This window comes from Delphinus delphis, chromosome 10 (genome assembly GCF_949987515.2).
Source record: "Delphinus delphis chromosome 10, mDelDel1.2, whole genome shotgun sequence".
Classification (NCBI taxonomy): Eukaryota; Metazoa; Chordata; class Mammalia; order Artiodactyla; family Delphinidae; genus Delphinus; species Delphinus delphis.
This window is the reverse complement of record NC_082692.2, coordinates 28,883,704-28,909,158: the sequence shown is the minus strand read 5'-3', so window position 1 is coordinate 28,909,158 and position 25,455 is coordinate 28,883,704. Positions and strand designations below refer to the sequence as shown.

At 35.9% G+C, this 25,455-nt stretch overlaps 1 protein-coding gene across 1 annotated transcript in view; it reads left to right on the top strand.

Annotated features, from left to right (window-relative positions):
- The window catches only part of CD2AP (CD2 associated protein), a 105,126-nt gene that overhangs the window by 49,946 nt on the left and 29,725 nt on the right, over nt 1-25,455 (top strand). The window contains exons 5-8 of the mRNA XM_060021692.1: nt 1,990-2,110; nt 19,841-20,028; nt 22,149-22,227; nt 22,617-22,711. Coding sequence (XP_059877675.1) covers nt 1,990-2,110; nt 19,841-20,028; nt 22,149-22,227; nt 22,617-22,711 — 483 coding nt within the window. The remainder of the gene's footprint in view (nt 1-1,989; nt 2,111-19,840; nt 20,029-22,148; nt 22,228-22,616; nt 22,712-25,455) is intronic.

Sequence of the window (25,455 nt, the reverse complement as noted above, 5' to 3'; positions counted from 1 at the left end):
CATGTCTAGTTTCCAGAAGCCTCAAAGACCAGGACTCCCTATGGAAAGCCATTATGTAGCCTCTCCATTTGGCTTGGCTTTCTCACTGTATTGGGCTCTCAGGTGTCTCAGGATAGGAGGACTTATTACATGGCAGTTGAGGGCTCTAAGTGTAAGCATTTCAGTGAACACAGTGATAGCCTTTTATAATCCAACCTTGAAAGTGATAGTATCACTTTCACCACATTCTGTTGGTTACAAGAAAGTCATAAGCCAGCAAGATTGAAGGGAGTGGGGACAAAGCCTGCCACTTAATCGGTGGGAGGACTGTCAAGATTACGTGTAGATGAGCATGTGGGTTAGGTGATCTTGTTTCAGGTATTTTTGTGCAAGTTCATATGCCTGGCGTGCAGAGCACCAGAATCTGAACCCACACAATTTGTTTTTGAGTCGGTGCTCTTTACCACTATACTACCCTGCCTTTTAAGAATTCCTTAATTAATAGGAATTTTATAGAGTTATTTACCCTAACTACCCAATTGCTGTCAATTTGGGATTTCAGGTATAGTTAACAGTTTGATGATGTTCCCTTAGTTGTACCCGTTCCAGTTTGTTCTACGTATTTCCATCACACCTGGTTTGAAGAACTCTCAATCCTTTGGTGCCTCCTTAAGTCTGCTAAAAATTCTAAACTCTTCATATTTACCGCCTTATATTTCTCTCTTAAATAGCATGTATTCTAGGCACCTCGTATTTCAGCTATATATTCCATTAATAAGTCCTTTATTTTTATGGTATCACATTTTTCACATGCTTTGTGTCTGGTAAACTCTCATTTAGCCTTAACTGTCCAGCTCTTTTGCCATTTGCTTTTAGGGGAGCGTTTTTTGATTCGTATATGCCTTTCCTTTGTGCTCCTACAGCATTTTGTTCACACTTTTGCTATAACACCTCTCACATTGTATTGTAACTATCTGCTCATTGTTTGTTTTCTTCTTTAGATTGTTTTATTCAAGGACAGAGATTTCTCATGTGCAAATTTGAATATTTTCCTATCAGTTAACACCATGACTTGTACATAGTGCCTGTTGGATGAATAACTTATTAAATTTTCCTTTGTAACTGTGATGAGATGAAAAAATTTTTTTTAATATTTTAAACAGAAAAAAAGAACCTTTTCTAGCTATGATATTGCATGTACTGCTGTCAAGTAAATTTTGATAGTAAATAGTTTACTCTTTAAAAAATTATTTTTACTTAAGACCTCTTAGCATCCTTAGAAGAAATTATACATTTTTAAAATTATTAATATTATTAAATAACTTCATAACTTACTATTATTAAATAATAATAAGCCTCATTATTTGTGAATGTAAACATTTCTCTAAGGAGTTTCGTTCCTGAGAATATTTCTGGTTGGGGTTGGGAGTGTTCAGTTGAGCCTGGCATCTGGACTTTTAAAAATAGGTGATTCTTTTTCATACTTGGGTTAAGACTCACTGTTCAAGTAAAATAGATAAATTACTTAGTAATTTTTTGTGCCATTTAGGAAGTTATATTCTTATATTCATAAAACTTTTTCCAAATCAGAAATTTTCAAATGCTTAAATAATGTATGTCATAACTACAGACAGAGGCTCCATAGTGTTTAAAACAGTGACATTGCAGAAGAGAGCTATCTTCTTGTTGCTGTTAATACGTTATTCTTGGTTATCTGATACTTTCATGAAAATTACTTGCTTCATAGATTACAGTTGATCATAAATTCTTGTTGTTAAGTGTTGCAAAGTGCTATTGATATATGATTAATCCCATATATGATTAATCCAATCCACACAGATTTAATCTACTCAAAATATATTTTTTCCCTTTGTGTTTTCTTGTAGATTTAAAGGGATTATTTTGCATCACTAACTTTGTGCTCATTCACTTCTATAGCTCAGTTTTTCTGTGGGGGAAGTGAAAACTTAAGAGAAATTTTTATTATCTTTGAGTTGTGAACTCTTTCAGGTAGAAGAAGGCTGGTGGAGTGGAACCCTGAACAACAAGTTGGGACTGTTTCCCTCAAATTTTGTGAAAGAGTTAGAGGTAACAGATGATGGTGAAGCTCATGAAGCCCAGGATGATTCAGGTAGACTATTTAAAAATTTTGAATAGACTTAAATAAACTTTATATTTTATCTAGTGTTTATTTTGTATTTTTTAAAACTCTAGTCTTACTTTTGAACTAAGAGCTTTATCTTATCTACCTTAAAAAAGCACTTTATGACAGGGACTTAAAGTGAGTATTTGCCTAAATATCTAGGCAAAGAATTTACTATTTTTCCTTCCAATGTCTGCTTCAACCTGAAGTAAACGTATAGTACCCTTATTATGAAACAATACTACTTATGTTATCTGATTTCTTTCCACTTAAGACCTACTTATATACAATTTTGCCCAGAGTTTGCAAATGGCTGAACTACTTCAGAAATAGTAGAAGTTTAAAAAAAATCTTCCTCTGGTTATTTTCTATATTCACATAATAGATTTTGTTTTCCATGTGCAGCCAGAATGTCATTTAAATTATTTTGTGATCTCTGTCATTTAGAGACTCACCTATAAATTAATCTTAAATTTGTTCACTGTTCAAAAGTACGATTGAAAAAGATTTTATCCCAAAGCTAGATTTAATTTTTTTTACGTCTGTGAATTGCTGTGGGATTTAGGAGAATTTTTTTTTTTTTAAGAGAAACTAAATTCATAAGTGATAGTGTAGGGATAAGTAGATCTTTTTCTTTATGGAAAAGTATGTGTAATGAGAATGTTCAGGGTTTTGTACTTGCATTAACTAGTATTATTTGGCAGTTTTATAATGGTTAGATAGATTCAGATATTGAGGTATAGACATACAACCTTAAGGTTGCCAGTATTGCCTTTTTTTTCAAAGACAGTGTAATGTCAAGATATGAAGACTATTGTTTTAGTCCATTAGGGCGGCTATAACAAAATACCACAGACTGGGTAGCATAAACAACAGAAATTTATTTCTCACAGTTCTGGAGGCTGGGAAGTCCAAGATCAAGGCGAGCCAGCATAGTTGAGTTCTAGTGAGGCCCTCTTCCTGATGCATGGTTGGTGACTTCTCACTTTGTCCTCACATGGTGGAAGAGGCAAGGGATCTCTCTGGAGCCTCTTTTGTAAGGCACTAATCCCATTCCTGAGGGTCCTGCCCTCATGACCTAGTCACCTCTCAAAAGCCCCACCTCTTAATTTGTGGGGTTAGGATTTCAACATAGGAATTTTGCAGGGACACAAATTTGCAGACCATAGCAACTATATATCATTCAAAACAATGAGATGAAGTCTTAAGGTTGTCCAGACTGTTTCTGTACCTAGTACTTCATACTGCATTCCAGTGGACACTTCTGTTTTTTAATCTATCTAGGATGTTGGGCTCCATGATGGCATGGAGTGTGGTTTGGTCATCTTTGCTTAACTGTAGTTTCTTAGTGTGCAAAATGGGAATAATAATTTTTACCTAAGAGGACTGTTCTGTGAACTAGCAAGATAGTTTCTAAGCATAATGCTTGCAACATTGCAGATTGTTTTGAACCTAGTTTCTTTTGCTTCTTTTTGTCAGTGCCTTCAATATTTTGAAATTAAGTAGGAAAGCATTATAAGGTTGTTATGTGTAGCAAATGCAATTTGTAAGCCTCACTGTCCTCAATGGTGAGGGAATAAATTTTAGAGAAAAAAATTAAATCATTTTACATTTAATAGATGGTAATAGTAAACATAATTTATAAAAGGTATCTAGAAATCATTGTTGAGATAATTCCTGAAGTTTTTGTGATGCATTTTTAGTTCTACCATTTTAAACCTTATAAAGAAAGTTCTCTGAAATTTTTATCCTCATCCATAATTATGGTTTGTTTGCACATGAAAGATTTATGCAGTTTTTTTCTCCTTCTTCTCAAGAAAGTGTTGAGCTTTGAAAAAAGTCAAGTAATGAAATGGTAGAATAGGGCATGAAATGATAGAGCAAGCTCACAGACATCTAGGTTTAGAGCTACAAAGTCCTAGTACCACCCTCTCATTCTGTAACAGAGAAACCTAAAACTTTTAGAAATTACCACTTAATATTACTCTACATACATATTCTTAGAAGACTCAAGACTTCTAAGAATTTTCTGTTTCTGATCTCATTCCTGTGTACTTTTGCTCACTACCTCTCACTTTATGGGTCCATCCTTTAAACTGCAGTACAGTGATTTTTTTTTTTTGAAACTTTTTTTTTAACTTGGAGCAACATTGCAAAAATAGAGAGGTCCCATAGTACCCTTTATCCATATTCACCACCAATTGTTAACATTTTGCCTCATTTGCTAATTTATTACTAAATTTCTATTTAAAAATCTGGGGGGAGGGCTTCCCTGGTGGCGCAGTGGTTGGGAGTCCGCCTGCTGATGCAGGGGACACGGGTTCGTGCCCCGGTCCGGGAAGATCCCACATGCCGCGGAGCGGCTGGGCCCGTGAGCCGTGGCCGCTGAGCCTGCGCATCCGGAGCCTGTGCTCCGCAATGGGAGAGGCCACAACAGTGAGAGGCCCGCGTACCGCAAAAAAAAAAAAAAAAAAAAAAAAAATCTGGGGGTCTTTTTTCCCTTTACCTTTAAGTACTTCAGTGTGTATTTCCTAAGAACAAGGGCAGTCTCTTATAACTACAGTACAGTTATCAAAATCAAGATATTTAATGTTACCAATACTGTTTAATTCACAGTCCGTATACAGAATTCTTAATTGTTCTAGTATACTTTACATAGCTATTTTTTTCTCCTAGACAAGACCATGCAGAAAATTTATTTAAGTTTCTTTTGTTTAGAATAGATCCCCAACCTTTCTCTGTTTTTCTTGACCTTGACATTTTTAAAGAGTTTAGGCTAGTTATTTTGTATAATGGATTCCAGTTTGGAGTTTCAGGTTATATTTTTATTGATAGGGCTACAGAATGATGATGTCTCATTGTATTGTATGGAGGACACATGTGCTTTGTGTCTTTTATTACTGGTGATGTTAAATTTGATTACTTGGTTAAAGCTGTGCTGCTACTGTAAGTTTACTGTTTTTTTCCTTCTAATTGATAAGTGTCTTGTGGGGAGGTACTTTGAGACTATGTAAATATCTTATTCCTCATCAGACTTTCACTCAGCAGTTAAAGCATCCACAGATAAATTTTGCCTGAATCAGTTTTTACTGTGATAGTTGCAAAATGATGATTTTCTAATTCCATCATCCCATCTATTTATTATTTGACATTCTTCTATAGAGAAGAATTTTGCTTTCTCCCCAGTTGTTTTTTTTTTTTAAATCAGCGTGGACTCATCAGTTGTTTCTTTTTTATTCACTAGGTATTAATCTATTATTGCCATTATTATTTATTTTGATACTGCCAGGTTTGGCCAGTGAGAGAGCCTTCAAACTAGTTTCTGTGACATTTAAAAAAATTAACCTTATTGGAAATACAATTTACATACAGTAAACTGTGTATATGTAAAATATACAATTTGATGATTTTGACAACTGTATACATCCATGAAAACCACTACCACAATAAATGTACAGGACATTTCTATCATCTTTATGATGCCTTGTAAACTGAGCCCTTAAACTATGTACAAAATTTAAAGTCCATATGGAACCACTAGCAAAAGACAAATTTAAATTTGGATGTAGTTCATTACTTTCATAATTATAAAACTTTGGGCATTCCTTGCAGCATTCAGCCTTCTTTGAATTTTAGTAACCTTGCAGAATCATATCTGTTAAAAATGTACTTCCTTGCTTGCTTAACCCCTTTCCAATAGCAGTGCATTCTAAATGTGGAGCTTTGTGATTATGGGGTGGGAAGTCAGTGGCTGAAGTACACTGTAATTCCTTTTTTTTTTAAACTCTAATTTTTAGGCAGAAAGTTTTTGCATATTGATGTAAATGCCAGGAAGTGAGTACTTTATAAGGTCTTTAGAACTTTAGTGATAAAGGCATAGAGTCCTTTAAGTTTTAATGTAAGAGTTTGATATCTTATGCATTATGACTTAGAGAATTCATGTCCACTATTCCTGTGTCCTAACAAAATATAACATCTTCTATGTATAACTGGTGTTTTGATAGTCTTTTTTAGTCAGTAAAATGGTGTATGTTTCTGGTAACTGTTATAAGAATTACCAACTGTACATAATACATTTTTTAATTTGTTTTTTGCTTATAGTATTAGAATGCCATATCCACTGCATTTGTTTATTTTACATAGTTTCTTCTTACACTCCTTTACATTTAGTAGAGCTCTTCTCTTCTTTTAATAAATAAACTGAAGTATATAGGATGATGTTCATGGTTTGACCAGTTAAATTCTAGCTATTACTGCTAAGAAGGTAATTCTGACTCTAGGCAGTAGGTTGACAGTATTACCTGAGCCTTAGGGTAATTTATTTTTATGCCCTCAGTTTTCATTGAAGAACGGTGGTATAAAAGCTATAAAAAAAAAGCCCCTATTATATTTAGGAATGTGGTAAACTTATAATCTATTCTGTTACTCAGTGGTTTCTATATAAAATCTCAAGATTAGTATCTTTTTAGTAGTCAATTTCAGGAAAAGCTTTGCTTCTCTAGGGAAGTGTGATGTTTCTGTTTTTATAATGAAATGACTGCCCTTTAATTTTGTTAAATATTCTTAGCCTTTCTTGTTTAGAGTGTCTTTTTGTCACCTTTCAGATTCCACTTATTTCCTAAGTAGGACTTGCTTTCAGTTTTCCTTCTTTTTAATAAAGCCAGTGACTATATCTACTGGTATTTTATCCCTTGTTAAGTCTTCTCCCCACATTAAGCCTATAAAAATCTCCATTTTTGGACTTCCGTGGTGGTGCAGTGGTTAAGAATCCGCCTGCCAATGCGGGGGACGCGGGTTCAAGCCCTGGTCCGGGAAGATCCCACATGCCATGGAGCAACAAAGCCAGTGCGCCACAACTACTGAGCCCACGTGCCACAACTACTAAAGCCTGTGCGCCAGAGCCTGTGCTCCGCAACAAAGAGAAGCCACCACAATTAGAAGCCCGCACACCACATCAAAGAGTAGCCCCCGCTTACCGCAAACAGAGAAACCTGCTCACAGCAACGAAGACCCAACGTGGCCAAAAATAAATAAATAAATTTATTTAAAAAAAAAATTTCCAGTTTGATGTCTAAACAGGCATCTTGAACTAAGATGGTCAAAACTGATCTTCTTCTGTACAGTCTTCTTCATCTGAGCTAATGGCAACTCCATCCTTCTTTTACTTAGACCAAAGAATTGGATTCACCTTTTACTCTTCGTAATACCGCACTCTATACTTGATTCAGTAACAGACTGTGTCACCTACTAAATAAATGTACAGAATCTGTTTTCTTTTACCACCTCAACAGCTGCTACCCTGGTGTAAGTTACCTTTTCCTGTATAATTGCAATAGTCTGTTATTTGCCATTACCTCCCTACTGAATGTTAAAGTGCTTACCTTCCAGTAGCTGTCCATTTTACTTAGAGTAAAAGCCAAAGTCTTCTTAAATTGGCTATAGAACCCTCCAAGACCTGGCACCACCAAATGTCTCCCCCCCGCCTCTCTGACTTTATCTCCTACTTAACCATCCCCTTTGTTCTCATTAGTCTTCTTACTGTTTTTAAAGATGTCAGGAACATTTCTGTCTCACAGCCTTTGTACTTGCTGTATACATTTGCCCTGAATGTTCTTTGAGATATCCTTAATGGCTTTCAGTTTGATTTCAGGATTCTCCTCAGAAATCACCTTTTCAGTGAGGCCTTTCCTAATAGCTCTGTATAAAACAGCAAAAAGCTTCTATCTTCCATTCTTTAATTCCCTTATCTTCTTTGATACATTTGTTATTATTTCTTATTTATTTTCTTATTGTCTGTCTACCCCCATAGTAGAATATAGATTTTGTTTTGTTCACTGCTGCATACCTAGTTTCTAAAACAGTGTCGCAGTGTTGCTCAGTGGATGAATGAATGCATAGTGGTTTGAGGTGTACAGAGAACTTTTCAAATACTTTGTCATGTTAAATCCTCATAAGTTTTGAAGTTAGCGTCACCTCCACTTTAAAGGTGAAGAAATTATAACTCAGATTATTTAACCACCAAGTGGTAAAATCACAACTGGAATTCTCTTCTTCGGATCTTTTTACTTTACTATTTTATTTAACATATGGGGGTGAGGCTGTTAGGTAATTCTCACTGTTGTAGCTCATGTGTTTGCATGTCAGTCATGCCTATAGAACTGTCTTTTCATGTACTTTCACCCCTGTGAGAAATATGAGCAGTAATATGTGGGTTCGATGGCATTTCCCATGGACTCAGTGCATTCCCAGATCTGAAATTTAAAAGTTGAAGTGAAATTCTAAATATAAATACTATTATTTAGTTAGTTCAACATTCGTATGTTTGTTCATTCAGTATATTGAGTGCTTATTGTTGAGCATATTGTGCATGTTTATGGGAATACAATGATGAGCAACATAGTCATGATTATTCCCCATATTTGAAGCTTTTGGTCCATGGAGAAAGAAAAGAATATTAGACAAGTGATTATAATTCAGCATGAGAAATATTTGTGGCAGGAAGATTCAGGGTGCTATAGATGTGTAAAGAGCTAACTCAGACTGAGAAGGATATAAGGGAATGCGCCCCATAGGAAGTTAAAGATTGAGATCTCAGAATGGGTACGAGATCCCTAGGCAGGTTTGTGGCAGAGGGTAAAGAATGAGCAGAGCAGTTTCAAGATCCTGAAAGAGATTCAATTCAGAGGGATTATAGAGTGTATAGTTGGATGTGGTAAGTTTTGAGGCTAGAGAAATTGTTGGGTCAGGCTTAAGAAGGCATTACAGGACTGGTAGTCAAGTCACAGAGAAGCCTTAGATGGGAGAGAAATGATCAGATTACTTTATTTATATAAATTTATTTTATTTATTTTTTGGCTGCTTTGGGTCTTTGTTGCTGCGCATGGGCTTTTCTCTAGTTGTGGCGAGCGGGGGCTACTCTTCGTTGCAGTGGGCGGGCTTCTCATTGCAGTGGCTTCTTTTTTTGTGGAGCATGGGCTCTAGACATGTGGGCTCAGTAGTTGTGACTCGTGGGCTCTGGAGCGCAGACTCAGTAGTTGTGGCGCACAGGCTTAGTTGCTCTGCAGCATGTGGCATCTTCCCGGACCAGGGCTCAAACCCATGTCCCCTGCACTGGCAGGCGGATTCTCAACCACTATGCCACCAGGGAAGCCCCAGATTACCTTTTAGATAGAGTGGTTTGGTTGCAGTGTCAAGGGTGGATTGGAGGAGAATAAGATTGGGGTAGCGAGACCAGTTGAGAATGTTTTGATAATTTAGGTAGAAATAGTATTAACCTAAACTAGAGAAGTGATCATGTGAATGGAGAAACACGGGTAGCATTCCTGTGCTAAATAGGCGGTATAAAGAACTGCACCTTGTGATGATGGGATGATGGGGAATAACTGAGAAAGAAGAGTCGAGGCTACCAGATCTTTGGTCAGTAAGCTGGGTAGATGATGTCATTTGCAGAGAAGGGATAATTTTTGGGAGAAGATGATGAATTCACTTTTGGAGATGTTGACTTTGAGTCCTGTGGGGGTGTCAGGGCATCCAAGTGAAGATATCTGGTAGTCAGTTGTATGTGTGTGTCTGAAACCTTGAAAAGAAATTTGGGGTGGATGTCCAAAATTGAGGCTTGAAAGTATGTTAGGTGATACAAGAAACCATGGAGTTGGATGAGATTACCTAGGGAGGATGTCTAGGGTGAAAAAGGAATACAGCCTAAGATAGAATCCTGCGTAGCAACATTTATGGTCTAGGCCAAGACAGAGTAACTGAAAAGAAGACCAAGAAGGCACAGAGAGAGAGCCAGGAGGCAACCTGTGAGTGAGTGGTCATCATGGGAAGGGAGTGTTTCAGGGAGGACATGGACAGTAGTGTCAGATGCTGCTGCAAGGTTAAATAAGATAAGTAAGGTAAGAAATAAAATGTAATCCTGATTTAGGGTTGAAGAAATCATTAATGACCTGGACAAAAGCAGTGAAGAGAGGTGATTGGTAAGTGTAAAGCAGTGTAGCCACATATACTCCAGAATGTTTTCCTTCTTTTCTTAAGAAGGAAAAGTCTTGATCATTTTCAAATGCTAATGGCAGAGGACAAGTAGAGGGGCAGAAGCTGAAGATGCAAATTCAGAAGAATGGGACTTATCAGCAGAACAGGATTTACTCAGGAGGTGGGAGGAAATGAGATTTACATTATAGGTATCATGATTAGTTTCAATTTATTGGAGGTACTTCAGAGTTAGTGCCCAGAAGCTGAGGGCGAGATAATCTGACTTTTAATTTCTTCTATAAGAAAGGAGAGAAGCGAAGAATGAGGTGCAGCGTGAAGAGGTCAGAATTTTGAGAAGACTAAAAAGGTCCCAACAGGGATTGTTAAATGTTTTGAGCCATGTATACCTCTGGGCTTTACCGGGCTACTAGAGGGATACATTGCACAAAATGTTTAAGAAACTCTGGTAGATTGTTCTTTAGGAGTTCTCGTGTCTTATGTTCATTCTCTTCGGAGGAGTCAATCTGAGGTTTCATTTCATTATTCAGGCTCTGAAAAGGAAGATGATGCTTATTGCTAGTGGGGCACAGGATCCTTGTAGAATGGTGATGGACCCTGGGTGTGCTAAAGGTGGTGGATAGAAATTTGGTGATCTGCAGCCTAGTCTCCAGGAGTTAAGATGGTGCACAATTTACTTTGGTGTCTAATCTCACATTAGCTTTCACCTTGCACTCCTTCTCCTGGTGAGCAGCTTTGTAAGGAAGAATGTTCTGGGGCTTCAGTGCTTTTACTGGTAATATGTTATATGAGTCTTTACAAGTTGTTGTTAGAGCCAGATGCTCTTTCTAAATGATTCTTTTTAGGAACTAAGGAATACAGATTTTAAGTCCATAACACACAAACACAACATTTTCTTAGGAAATGCAGGAGTATCATAAAAATCTTTGAATGATGGTGAAAGATATTCTTCTCTGGAGTAAAAAGAGGGGGAATTTATGCCAGCAACTAAAGTAGATTCCAAGTTCTTCTGCTTGGTTTACATGTTTTACCTTAATGTAAGATCCATTCACTTTAATAGTGAACTTGGATTGCTTCCATTAAGTGCTTTGTATTTTCATCAGGTTTCTTACTTTATATTATTTTTCTTTAGCACTCAGTGCAGTTCACATAATGATTCTTGTTTGTTTGTTTTTTCAAAAAGTAGTTGTATTTTGGGGCTCTTGGTGGTTTTAAGTCATTTTATATGGAGGTGCAAGTCATCAAGTAGTTTTTGCTGTAGAGATTTCATGAGAAAGGGAGGAAGGGAGAGTTTTAGGTTTAATAGGAAGATTTGCTGTTACGTTTTATGACTGACAGTGCCATACATAAGATGCAAATATAATTTTTTTTAAAGCTTAGCAATGCAAGGACAATCTCTGATGGATAAAACATGGGCATAAAAATATTAGAAATACCTTATAGGGTAAGATTTCTGTTTTGTCTGATTATGAGACCTTCTGTTTACCCTTTCTCTCCATTCTTTTGTTCTTTTCTCCTCCTTTGTCCCTGCCTTCTCCCCCGACCCTCTGCTTTCTTCCTTCTAGTGTCTATGTTGCCCTTTTATTTTTTGCTCCTTCTATGTGATCATGCTCTTTCCCACTTGAATAGTTTTCAATAATACATCTTTAAACTTGTTAAAAGTAATAGGCCCTGAGCCAGGCACTGTTTTAAGTGCTTTATAGGAATCAACTGATTTAATTCTCAAAGCAATCCTATGAAGTATCCCATTTTGCAGGTGAAGAAACTGGGCATATACAGTGGAAGAGGTGAGCTATGGATCGAGAAGGTTTAACTGTAGAGTTCAAAAGCAATTAGCCTATCCATTAGTACTAGATAATTGAAATATCTATGCATTTATTTTAATGATACATGCTTTAGTGACTGTAGTAAAGTTTAGAATCACTAAATCTAAAAGAAACTGTTTATTTTATGGCTATAATCAAATACTCAAACTGATAATTGCACCTTAGAATCATCTGCTGATTCATAATTGAATTGATTATCAAAAATCTTCACACAGGAGGTGTAGTCAAGATGGCATACTAGGAGGACGCGGAATTCGTGTCTCCTCACAACTAGGGCACCTACCAGGCACCCGTGGTAGACCACAGACACCTAAGGGTATGGGAGGAAACCCCAGTGACTGGTGATCTCTCCTTTTGGCTTGTTCTCCCCTCCCCACCCCCTTTTTTTCTTTTTTCTGCTGTGGTTTTATTTTACCTTGTTGCAGTTGTTTCAATTATAGTTTTATTTTTCCTAATATACTTTTTACCTTTCTATTTTATTGTTTTTTATTCTTTGATATCGTACTGCTCCTTTTTTTCTTTCTTCCTTTTTTTTTTTTTTTTTAACGACACAATGAAGCGTGCAGGATCTTGGTTCCCAGGCCAGAGGTCGGGCCCAAGCTCCTGTGGTGGGAGCTCCGAGTCCAAACCACTGGACTAACAGAGAACCTTAGATCCCAGGGAATACCAATTAGAGTGAGGTCTCCCAGAAGTCCTCATCTCAGCACCAAGACCCAGCTCTATCTTACTGCCTGCAAACTCCAGTGCTGGACGTCTCAGGCCAAACAACCAGTAAGACAGGAATATAGCACCACCCATCAAAAAAAAAAAAGAAACGACAAAAAAAATATGTTACAGACAAAGGAGCAACATAAAAATCTACAAGACCAAATAAATGAAGACAAAATAGGCAACCTACCTGAAAAAGAATTCAGAGTAATGAGAGTAAAGGTGATCTAAAATCTCAGAAAGAGAATGGAGAAAATACAAGAAACATTTAACGAGGATCTAGAAGAACTAAAGAGCAAACAGTGGTGAACAACACAATTACTGAAATTAAAAATACTCTAGAAGTAATCAATAGCAGAATAATTGAAGCAGAAGAAAGGATAAGTGAGCTGGAAGATAAAATGGTAGAAATAACAGCCAGGGAGCAGAATAAATAAAAAAAGAATGAAAAGAATTGAGGATAGTTTCAGAGACCTCTGGGAAAACATTAAATGCACCAACATTTGAATTTTAGGGGTCCCAGAAGAATAAGAGAAAAAAAACGGTCTCAGAAAATATTTGAAGGGATTATAGTCGAAAACTTCCCTAACGTGGGAAGGGAAATAGTCAAGTCCAGGAAGCACAGAGAGTACCATACAGGATAAACTCAAAGAGAAACATGCTGAGACACATAGTAATCAAACTATCAAAAATTAAATACAAAGAAAAAATATTAAAAGCAGCAAGGGAAAAGCAACAAATAGCATACAAGGGAATCCCCATAAGGTTAACAGCTGATCTTTCAGCAGAAACTCTGCAAGCCAGAAGGGAGTGGCAGGACATATTTAAAATGATGAAAGGGAAAAACCTACAACCAAGATTACTCTACCCAGCACAGATCTTGTTCAGATTCAATGGAGAAATTTACAGATAAGCAAAAGTTAAGAGAATTCAGTACCACCAAACCAGCTTTACAACAAACGGTAAAGGAACTTCTCTAGGCAGGAAACACAAGAGAAGGAAAAGACCTACAAAAACAAACCCAGGGCTTCCCTGGTGGTGCAGTGCTTGAGAGTCCGCCTGCCGATGCAGGGGACGTGGGTTCGTGACCCAGTCCAGGAGGATCCCACATGCCGCGGAGTGGCTAGGCCCGTGAGCCATGGCCGCTGAGCCTGCGTTTCCGGAGCCTGTGCTCCGCAGCGGGAGAGGCCACAGTGGTGAGAGGCCCACGTACCGCAAAAAAAAAAAAAAAACCCAAAACAATTAAGAAAATGGTCATAGGAACATATATATTGATAATTACCTTAAATATATACAAAAACAAGACCCATACAACTGCTGTCTACAAGAGACCCACTTCAGACCTAGGGACGCATAAAGACTGAAAGTGAGAGGATGGAAAAAGATATTCCGTGCAAATGGAAATCAAAAGAAAGCTGGAGTAGCAATTCTCATATCACACAAAATAGACTTTAAAATAAAGACTATTACAAGAGACAAAGAAGGACACTACATAATGATCAAGGGGTCAATCCAAGAAGAAGATATAACAATTGTAAATACTGATGTACCCAAATAGGAGCACCTCAATACATAAGGCAAATGCTAACAGCCATAAAAGGGAAAATCGACAGTAACACAATCATAGTAGGGGACTTTAACACCCCACTTTCACCAATGGACAGATCAGCCAAAATGAAAATAAATAAGGAAACACAAGCTTTAAAAGACACATTAAACAAATGGGCTTAATTGATATTTATACGATATTCCATCCAAAAACAACAGAATACACTTTCTTCTCAAGTGCTCATGGAACATTGTCCAGGATAGATCATATCATGGCTCACAAATCAAGCCTTGGTAAATTTAAGAAAATTGAAATTGTATCAAGTATCCTTTCCGACCACAATGCTATAAGACTACATACCAATTATGGGAAAAAAATCTGTAAAAAATACAAACACATGGAGGCTAAACAATACACTACTAAATAACCAAGAGATCACTGAAGAAATCAAAAAATACCTAGAAACAAATGACAGTGAAAACACGATGACCCAAAACCTGTGGGATGCAGCAAAAGCAGTTCTATGAGGGAAGTTTACAGCAGTACAATCCTACCTCAAGAAACAAGGAACATCTCAAATAAATAACCTAACCTTACACCTAAAGCAATTACAGAAAGAAGAACCAAAAATCCCCAAAGTTGAGGAAGGAAAGAAATCATAAAGATCAGATCAGAAATAAATGAAAAAGAAATGAAGGAAACAGTAGCACAGATCAATAAAACTAAAAGCTAATTCTTTGAGAAGATAAACAAAATTGATAAACCATTAGCCAGATTCACCAAGAAAAAAAGCGAGAAGAGTCAAATCACTAGAATTAGAAATGAAAAAGGAGAAGTAACAACTGACACTGCAGAAATACAAAGGATAATGAGAGATTACTACAAGCAATTATATGCTAATAAAATGGACAACCTGGAAGAAATGGACAAATTCTTAGAAAAGCACAACCTTCCGAGCCTGAATCAGGAAGAAATAGAAAATATAAACAGACCAATCACAAGCACTGAAATTGAAACTGTGATTAAAAATCTTCCAACAAACAAAAACTCAGGACAAGATGGCTTCACAGGCGAATTCTATCAAACATTTAGAGAAGAGCTAACACCTATCCTTCTCAAACTCTTCCAAAATATAGTAGAGGGAGGAACACTCCCAAACTCATTATACAAGGTCACCATCACCCTGATACCAAAACCAGACAAAGATGTCACAAAAAAAGAAGACTACAGGTCAATATCTCTGATGAACATAGGTGCAAAAATCCTCAACAAAATACTAGCAAACAGAATCCAACAGCACATTAAAAGGATCATACACCATGATCAAGTGGGGTTTATCCCAGGAATGCAAGGATTCTTCAATATAGGCAAATCAATCGATGTGATACACCATATAAACAAATTGAAGGAGAAAAATCATATGATAATCTAATAGATTCAGTAAAAGCTTTTGACAGAATTCAATACCCATTTATGATAAAAACTCTCCAGAAAGTAGGCATAGAGGGAACCTACCTCAACATAAGAAAGGCCATATATGACAGACCCACAGCCAGCATCGTTCTCAATGGTGAAAAACTGAAAAAACTGAAACCATTTCCTCTAAGATCAGGAAGAAAACAAGGTTGCCCACTCTCATCACTGTTATTGAAGATAGTTTTGGAAGTTTTAGCCACAGCAATCAGAGAAGAAAAAGAAATGGAATCCAAATCGGAAAAGAAGAAATAAAACTGTCACTGTTTGCAGATGACGTGATACTATACATAGAGAATCCTAACGATGCCACCAGAAAACTACTAGAGTAGCAGGATACAAAATTAATGCACAGAAATCTCTTGCATTCCTATACACTAATGATGAAAAATCTTAAAGTGAAATTAAGGAAACACTCCCATTTACCATTGCAACAAAAAGAATAAAATACCTAGGAATAAACCTACCTAAGGAGACAAAAGACCTGTATAAGACACTGATGAAAGAAATTGAAGATGATACAAACAGATGGAGAAATATACCATGTTCTTGGATTGGAAGAATCAACATTGTAAAAATGACTATACCAACCAAAGCAATCTACAGATTCAGTGCAATCCCTATCAAACTACCAATGGCATTTTTCACAGAACTAGAACAAAAAATTTCACAATTTGTATGGAAACACAAAAGACACCTAATAGCCAAAACAATCTTGAGAAAGAAAAACAGAACTGGAGGAATCAGGCTCCTGGACTTCAGACTATACTACAAAGCTACAGTAATCAAGGCACAGAAACAGAAATATAGATCAGTGGAACAGGATAGAAAGCCCAGGGATAACCCCATGCACATATGGTCACCTTATTTTTGTTAAAGGAGGCAAGAATATACAATGGAGAAAAGGCAGCCTCTTCAGTAAGTGGTGCTAGGAAAACTGGACAGCTACATGTAAAAGAACAAAATTACAATACTCCCTAACACCATACACAAAAATAAACTCAAAATGGACTAAAGACCTAAATATAAGGCCAGGCACTGTAAAATTCTTAGAGGAAAGCATAGGCAGAACACTCTGACATAAATCACAGCAAGGTCCTTTTTGACCCACCTCCTAGAGAAATGGAAATAAAAATAAGCAAATGGGACCTAATGAAACTTAAAAGCTTTTGCACAGCAAAGGGCACCATAAAAAGACAAAAAAAAAAAAAAAACCCCTCAGAATGGGAGAAAATATTTGCAAACAAAGCAACTGACAAAGGATTAATCTCCAAAATATACAAGCAGGTCATGCAGCTCAATATCAAAAAAAACAAACAATACAATGCAAAAATGGGCAGAAGACCTAAATAGACATTTCTCTAAAGAAGATATACAGATTGCCAATAAACACATGGAAAGATGCTCAACATCACTAATCATTAGAGAAATGCAAATCAAAACTACAATGAGTTATCATCTCACAGTGGTCAGAATGGCCATCATCAAAAAGCCTACAAACAATAAATGTTGGAGAGGGTGTGGAGAAAAGGGAACCCTCTTGCACTGTTCGTGGGAATGTAAATTGATAAAGCCACTATGGAGAACAGTATGGAGGTTCCTTAAAAACTAAAAATAGAACTACCGTATGACCCCGCAATCCCACTACTGGGCATATACGCTGAGAAAACCATAATTCAAAAAGAGTCATGTACCACAATTTTCTTTGCAGCACTATTTACAGTAGCCAGCACATGGAAGCAGCCTAAGTGTCTATCAACAGATGAATGGATAAAGAAGTTGTGGTACATATATACAATGGAGTATTACTCAGCCATAAAAAGAAACGAAATTTAGTTATTTGTAGGGAGGTGGATGGACCTAGAGTCTTTCATATAGTTAAGTAAGTTCAGAAAGAGAAAAACAAATACCATATGCTAACATATATACGGAATCTAAAAAAAAAAAAAAAAGGTTCTGATGAATGTAGGGGCAGGATAGGAATAAAGACACAGACGTAGAGAATGAACTTGAGGACATGGGGAGGGGGAAGGGTAAGCTGGAATGAAGTGAGAGACTAGCACTGACACATATACACTACCAAATGTAAAATAGTTAGCTAGTGGGAAGAGCTGCATGTCATAGGGAGATCAGCTTGGTGCTTTGCGACCAACTAGAGGAATGGGATAAGGAGGATTTGAGGGAGGGGATATGGGGATATATGTATACGTATAGCTGATTCACTTTGTTATACAGCAGAAACTAACACAACACTGTAAAGCAATTATACTCCAATAAAGATGTTAAAAAGAGGAAAAAAATCTTCACACAAAGAAAACTCCCTATGTGGTTTTCACTCCTGAATTCTGTCAAGCATTTAATCTTCCACAAATTCTTTCAGATTTCTTAGGTCTGTATGACTTTAGGAATTATAACACTTTATGTCATGAAGATAAACACAGAAATCCTCAACAAAATATTAGCACATCAAATCTAGCAAAATATATAAATGTTAATACATTATGACTAATGCGGTTTATTCTATGCATTCAAAAGTTGATATAATCTAACATATTAAAAAGTTTAAAGGAGAAAAACCATATGGTCATCTCAGTAGATGCAGAAAGATTTTTACGTATTCAACACTTACGATAAAAACTCTTCATAATAGCAACAGAAGGGAACTTTCTAAATTGGATAAAGTTCATCTATGAAGAACCAGCTGATGTTCTTAATGGTAGGTAAATAGTGATATACCTGTCTGATGGAATACCTATTAGTGATAAAAAGGAATGAAGTGTTGATGCATGGAACACATATTATACTTAGCAAAAGTAGGAGGCACAAAAGACTTATGTGCTGTATGTTTAATTTATATGAAACTTTTAAAAAGGACATATCTATACTGACGGAATGAAGATCTGAAGTTTCTTGAGACTTGAGGGTAGTAAGAATTGACTGGGATCGTGTGTAAGTGTCCTTTTCAGGGTGACAGGGATATTCTGTATCTGGATTATTGTGGTTACATGGTGCATACATTTGTCAAAAATTATTGTAATATCCATTTAAAAATGGGTTCATTTTATTGTATGTAAACTTTCTTTGAGTAAAATTTATTTAAAAATATATCACCAAAAATATATGTGGCTTGGGCTAACGTTGCAAGTGGTTAGGGTAGATCACTGTACTTGTTAGCATTGCATTTCTTAAGTTCATAAAAGTAGTTTCTGTTAACTTATTCTCAGATAGTTTCAAATGTGTGATTAGAGGCTTTTGTTGTCTGAGTCATTATGTTAAAATATTTAGGACTGGTTTTGGGGTCATCTGGAATTCAGTTCAAATGTTGGCTTTGTTACTACTTGTATGGCCTTGGGAAAGTTCTGAATAACTGCCCATTTTACTTGTTTTGAAAATGAGGAATAATAGTGCTTAATGTTAAGCCTGTAGGTGATTATGTAAATTAGGTATAATTCATGTATAGTGCTCAGCAAATAGCTGGCACAGATTAAGCTCTGAGTAAATGGTAACTACCATTTTTAATATTTCCTCTGTTGTTCTTAACCATTAAACTTCAACAGACTGCTTAATTAAATGAACTGAAATCATGTATTTTTCCCTACCCCTCAGCCCTCATTCTGAAATGTTTCTGGAATCTTCTTGGATGATTACTCTAGAACTTTTTTCTTAGATTATTAATTACTTCATCCCTGAGTTAAAATGACAGGCCTTGAACTGTGGACTTTTTAAAACAAAAACTTGCTAATATTACCAGTTTTTATATTCAGAAAATCACCCTAATTTTGATCAGTTTGGGTCATGTAACTTTTTTAAATGATTAACTTTATCTCTCTAATGTTTCTGTCTTACATTACTTCATGTTTGTGCAAGAGCTGTAAATTTTGATATGCTCTTCTTAAGGACCTGGTATACTATGCTTTCCTGGATTTCTGATTAGCATTTTACTAACTAGGAATACCTAAAATTGTTTTAAACAGCATTAAAAAAAATCAGTATAAAGTGCATCTTATTCTTTGGGATATTTTAATACTCAGTCATTTTATTATTTTTATACCATTTTATACCATATTATACCATTTTTTATTAGGAGGTATAGAATATAAATACTGTGGAAGGGGAATGTCAAGGTTTTTGTGATTTTAGGTGTCATTCTTTAAAAACAAATTATCCTTTCAGAAACTGTTTTGACTGGGTCTACCTCACCTTTACCTTCTCCGGGAAATGGGAACGAAACTGCACCTGGATCAGTTACCCAGCCAAAGAAAATCCGAGGAGTTGGATTTGGAGATATATTTAAAGAAGGCTCTGTGAAACTTAGGACAAGAACATCCAGTAGTGAAACAGAAGAGAAAAAACCAGAGAAGGTAGTAATGATGAGCTTTCCTTAGATTAACCCCATTCATTCTCTCATTAAGCTTTTCTTAAAATGTAAAAGTTAGTTTGCAACTCTGTTACCTTTTCTTTTTTGAGATTGCCAATAATAGATTATGAATGAGAAGGCTGTGAGAAACTGTTTTCAAGTTTAAGTGACTTACTTTAATGTTTATGTTTGATTCTTATAAAATTGGATTTTGGGGGGTAAATTTTACACAAACTTTTCTTAGTGGAAACTTTAGAATTTTTAGTTATAGTGTAAAAATAGAAAAGGCAAGTTTTTGTTTTCCTTTTAAAGCTAAAATTATATGTTTTTCTTTCAATTTGAAGTAGGCTTAAAATGGGCCATTGTAAAGTGAATTCTCAGTGAGATATTAAGTTAATTAGGCACCGCTTAACTTTACTCTGGATTGTCAGCAATGGTGAAACCTAATCGCTAGCCCTAGATGTATGGAGAACTTTATTTTTTATTAGCATTTCACTGGCGTTGTGAAGTAAATCAAAGTGAATGTACCATACTAATAAGAGATTTTAAAATAAACTGTTAAGTTTCTGTTTTGTGGGGGAAATAGCTACAATCTTTAGAATATAGTCTTCCTGGTGTTAACACCTTGGAGATTAGATTGAGTACTTCACATAGGTGGCTTGTCCCTTAACTTTTAAAGCATTGTTTCCCTTGTAGTGCTCATTTGTATGTCTTATTTAACTCGTAAGATTTTAAAATATTTTAGTATTTACTTGCCTTTTTTAGTTACATTTCACTTAGAAGACTGTTTTGGTTGGTGAAATATATTCTGATGTTTTCTCCTAAAATGGTTAGTTTCAACATTTTTTTTTTCCTTTCCCAGCTTGTTACATATTTTCTCATGTAATAATAATTTGGGTTCAGGAAAGAGAACTTGTACTTTCTGTCCTGCCCTCTCCTAGCTCTGTGACTGTCTGGCATTAAGATTATTAATTAATTCTTGGTTTTAAAGGTAGAGATTAGAGTTCTTGTTGTTGGAATAGTGCTGTATAGTCATGTAATAGCTAGGAATGTCTAGAAGCAATGTCTGCATTATGAGGGACATTAAGCTAGATGATCTGGGGTCGCTTTCTAACTCTGAAGCTTATGATTATATTGAATAACTTTATTTGATTAATGATCACACCAGTAATCTTTCATTTGCCATTTTTAATGTCCACTAAAGAGTTGTTGTTAATGAGAGTAGTCTCAGGGTTACCGTATAGGATGGCCTTGGAAGGCTTTCTTTGATCACTGATGTAGGAATTGATAAAGTAGGGAGCACATTTGCTATGTTTGTAGGACCAGATTGGAAGATATGATGGTTAAAATTAGGAGAAATTAAAGTGAGCATCTTAAAAGATAACTAGAACACAGAATGATAGGTAAATTAGCAGTATGTTCAGATTTTTAACTAATGAAATCCAGGGTCAAATGTAGTGTTACTTCTAAGGACAGAACTCAAGGAAACACTAGTACAAGATGAAGGACTTCCTGTAGTCAATTACAATGGAAAATTGCCTACTAGACTATATATTGTTACAAAGGGTTGTAACATTACCTAAATGTTTTCATTCTGATAGCAGCAGTAAGTATAAAGACTTTATTTTATACTCTGTCTCATTGTAAGGAAGTTTAATGCAATTGTTTTAAGAGTCCACCTTCTGGAGTCAGACTTCTAGTCTAGTCAGACTTCTGCCTCCTAACCCATGAAAGGAGTGGATGATAGTGCCTACTTTATGCAGATTGTTCTAAGGATTAAGTTACAATGTATGTAAAGTGCTTATTAGCTCAGAGATTGGTATGTGGTAAATTTTCAAATGCTATTTTTATTTATTTTAGAGGTTCTAAAATAAATCACAGTATTATGGGTATCAGAGTATGTTTATTATCCTTAAGATAGGGAGTTTTAAAAACTAGACGTTCTGGGCTATCATTTAAGTAGCTTTTCAGATATTTATCTTTTTCATGGCAGTTTTCAGTCACATTACTAACCTGGCTATAAGTACCATTAGGGAGAGCTAGATAACTGTTAATGGAAATTTTGTTTAACATTATTAGCTTTGTTCTAACTTAAAATAATTGACACCATCCTTTCTATTCTAGCCCTTAATCACACAGTCACTAGGATCCAAAACTCAGAGTGTGGAGGTAACAAAAACAGACACTGAAAGTAAAATTAAAGGTAAGTGTTTGAATGAAATTTTCATATTAAGAATGAAGCATGCTCAAATATATTATTGGATTTGTTGAAGACGTTTGTTACATTGTACTACTTCATCGGAGTGTTAAATCCTCCTAGATGTAAGCACCATGAGGTCAAGGATTTTTGTATGCTTTGTACACTGATGTATCTGATACAGTTAGAACTGTGCCTAGAACATAGTAGGCATGTAGTAACTATTTGAATGAATGATTAATGAAATTGTTACTTAATTCAACATATAGTATTGGCCAAAATTACTGAAATCATCTCTAGAACCTTCTAGTGTACATTTCTTTAGACAAAATAGAGGCTTAATAAGTATTTGCTGAAAGAACCAATTTATAGAAGCTTCATTATTTTCATTTTAGCTAAAGAATATTGTAGAACGTTGTTTGCCTATGCGGGTACTAATGAAGATGAACTTACTTTTAAAGAAGGGGAGATAATACAGTTGATAAGTAAGGTAAGACTTTTCTCAGTTTTCAGTGAATCACTTAATTTATTCATAGAAATATTTTTCAGTAGTCTCGCATTCCTACTAGAATGTAAGCTCTAGAAAGGCTGTGACTTTTGTCTTGTTTATTTCTGTGACCTGAGAACCTGGCACGTAGTAAGTGATCAGAAAGGTTTTTTAAGCAAACGTTTATTGTCTGTCTTTGTTATAATTGATGTATTGGAAATTATTTTTACCATCAAGTTGTGTTTTTTCTCTAACCACACCACCCCCCGCCCCCGCCAGGGTTCTGTTCTCATTTCCTGTTTTACCTCATTGCATTTTTTTGCCCATCTAATGTTCATTGTAGTGTTTGTAATATAAAAAGAAAAAGAAGAAAAATAGGGAAACAACTTAAATGTCCATCAATATATAAATGGTTATGAAATGTCATACTATGGAAAATGATGCAGCTATTTCAAAGAATGAGGTAGTTTTATAACTTGGAATAAATTAAGGAAAAAGAAAACCCTACAGTATTGGGGTGTGGGCAGAGTCCTGTAATAACTGTAATAGAGAAATATTAAAGTATTTGTTTTTGCTATATCCCTTTAAAGTAATTTTTGAAATTTCTCCCATTGTTTTAAATTGACTTAACAGATTGTTTAGTGTATGTAATTAAAAGAAGTTTTTTCATTGAAGTATAATTGACCTACCACACTATGTTAGTTCCAAGTGTACAACATAGTGGTTTGATATTTCTATACATCTGTTATTTCTAGTTACCATCTGTCACCAGACAAAGTTATTGCAATATTATTGACTATGCTCCCAATGTTGTACATTTCATCCCTGTGACTCATTTATTTTGTAACTGGAAATTTGTACCTCTTAAGCTCCTTCACCTCTTTTACTCATCCCTCCCAACCTCTTCTCCTCTGCCAACCACCGGTGTGTTTTCTGTATCTGTGAGCCTATTTCTGTTTTATTATGTTTGTTCATTCCTTTTGTTTTATAGATTCCACCATATAAGTGAGATGGTATTTGTCTTTCTGTCTTATTTCACTTAGCATAATACCCTTGAGGTCCATGCATGTTGTCACAAATGGCAACATTTTATTCTTTTTTGTGTCAGTCATATTACATTGTAATATACATTATATACTTATAAAACATATATATAGGGCTTCCTTGGTGGTGCAGTGGTTGAGAGTCTGCCTGCCGATGCAGGGGACACGGGTTCGTGCCCCGGTCTGGGAAGATCCCACATGCCACAGAGTGGCTGGGCCCGTGAGCCATGGCCGCTGAGCCTGCACGTCCGGAGCCTGTGCTCCGCAACGGGAGAGGCCACAACAGTGAGAGGCCCGCGTACCACGTAAATAAATAAATAAATAAATAATATATATATATATATATATATACACACACACACACACACACACACACACATATGCATATATACATGGTAATGTACATTTTATATATATGAAACACATCTTTATTTAAAATGCTTACTGATGGATATTTAAGTTGCTTACATATTACATATCTGGGCTATTGTAAAGAATGCTGCCGTGAACATAAAGGTGCGTATCTTTTCAAATTAGTGTTTTTGTTTTTGGAAAAATACGAAGAATTAGAGTTGCTGGATCATATGATAGTTCTATTTTTAATTTTTGAGAGGTCTCCATTCTGTTTTACATAGCAGCTGCACAAATTTACATTCCTACCAAAAGTGCACGAGGGTTCTCTTTTCTCCACATCTTCCCCAACACTTGTTAGGTGTTGCAGTTGTGATTATCCTGACCTTTGTGCATGACCTCCCCAGGGGTGTGGGTCTTGATTATACTGTCTCTCTGCCCCTCCAGCCTGTTGCATTGTGGTTCCTTCTTTATATCTTTAATTGTGGAAATTTTTTTCTGCTAGTCATTCGCATTGATAGTTGCTCTACTGTAAATAGTTTTAATTTTGGAGAGGGTGAGCTCAGGGTCTGCTTACTCTGTCATCTTGACCAGTCCCCCCCAGTGCATATAATTTTTAATACACATGGAGATTGGATTGATAACAACTAATTTCTCATGGAAGGGTATTTGGAAGGAATTGTAGAAGATTCTGTTAACTTCTAAAGCAAATGAATAATGTGATTAATTTTTGGTGTATAAAGTGTTTAAAAGAATGTTAAGATACAGTTTGGAAATTTATATTCTGTCACCACCCTCCTCTTCTACTTCCTTTTCCTTTCTCTTCCCTCTCTTTTTTATCCTTGTAAACTGAATTTTTAAAAAAATTATTTGTTTATTTATTTATGGCTGCCCTGGGTCTTAGTTGTGGCACACGGGATCTTCACTGCAGCATGCAGGATCTTCATTGTGGCATGTGGGATCTTTAGTTGTGGCATACAGGCTTCTTAATTGCGACATGCGGATTTCTTAATTGAGGCATGCAGACTCTTAGTTGCAGCATGCTTGCAGGATCTAGTTCTCTGACCAGGGATCGAACCCAGGCCCCCTGCATTGGGAGTGTGGAGTCTTACCGACTGACCCACTGGGGAAGTCCCCTGAATTTTTAAATTATTTGACTAATTAAGAAATTAAACTTAATTTTATAACTGCTGCTTGAAGTAATGTGTGGGCAATATATTTTTTTAGGAGGACCTCAAAGTCTGTTAGGTCTTTATTTTTCCTTGTAGCAACAATGAAATTCAGTATTTTCCTATTTTGTTGCTAACTTTTTTCTTATTTAGAGATAACCACTATTATCTTTATTCTTCATTT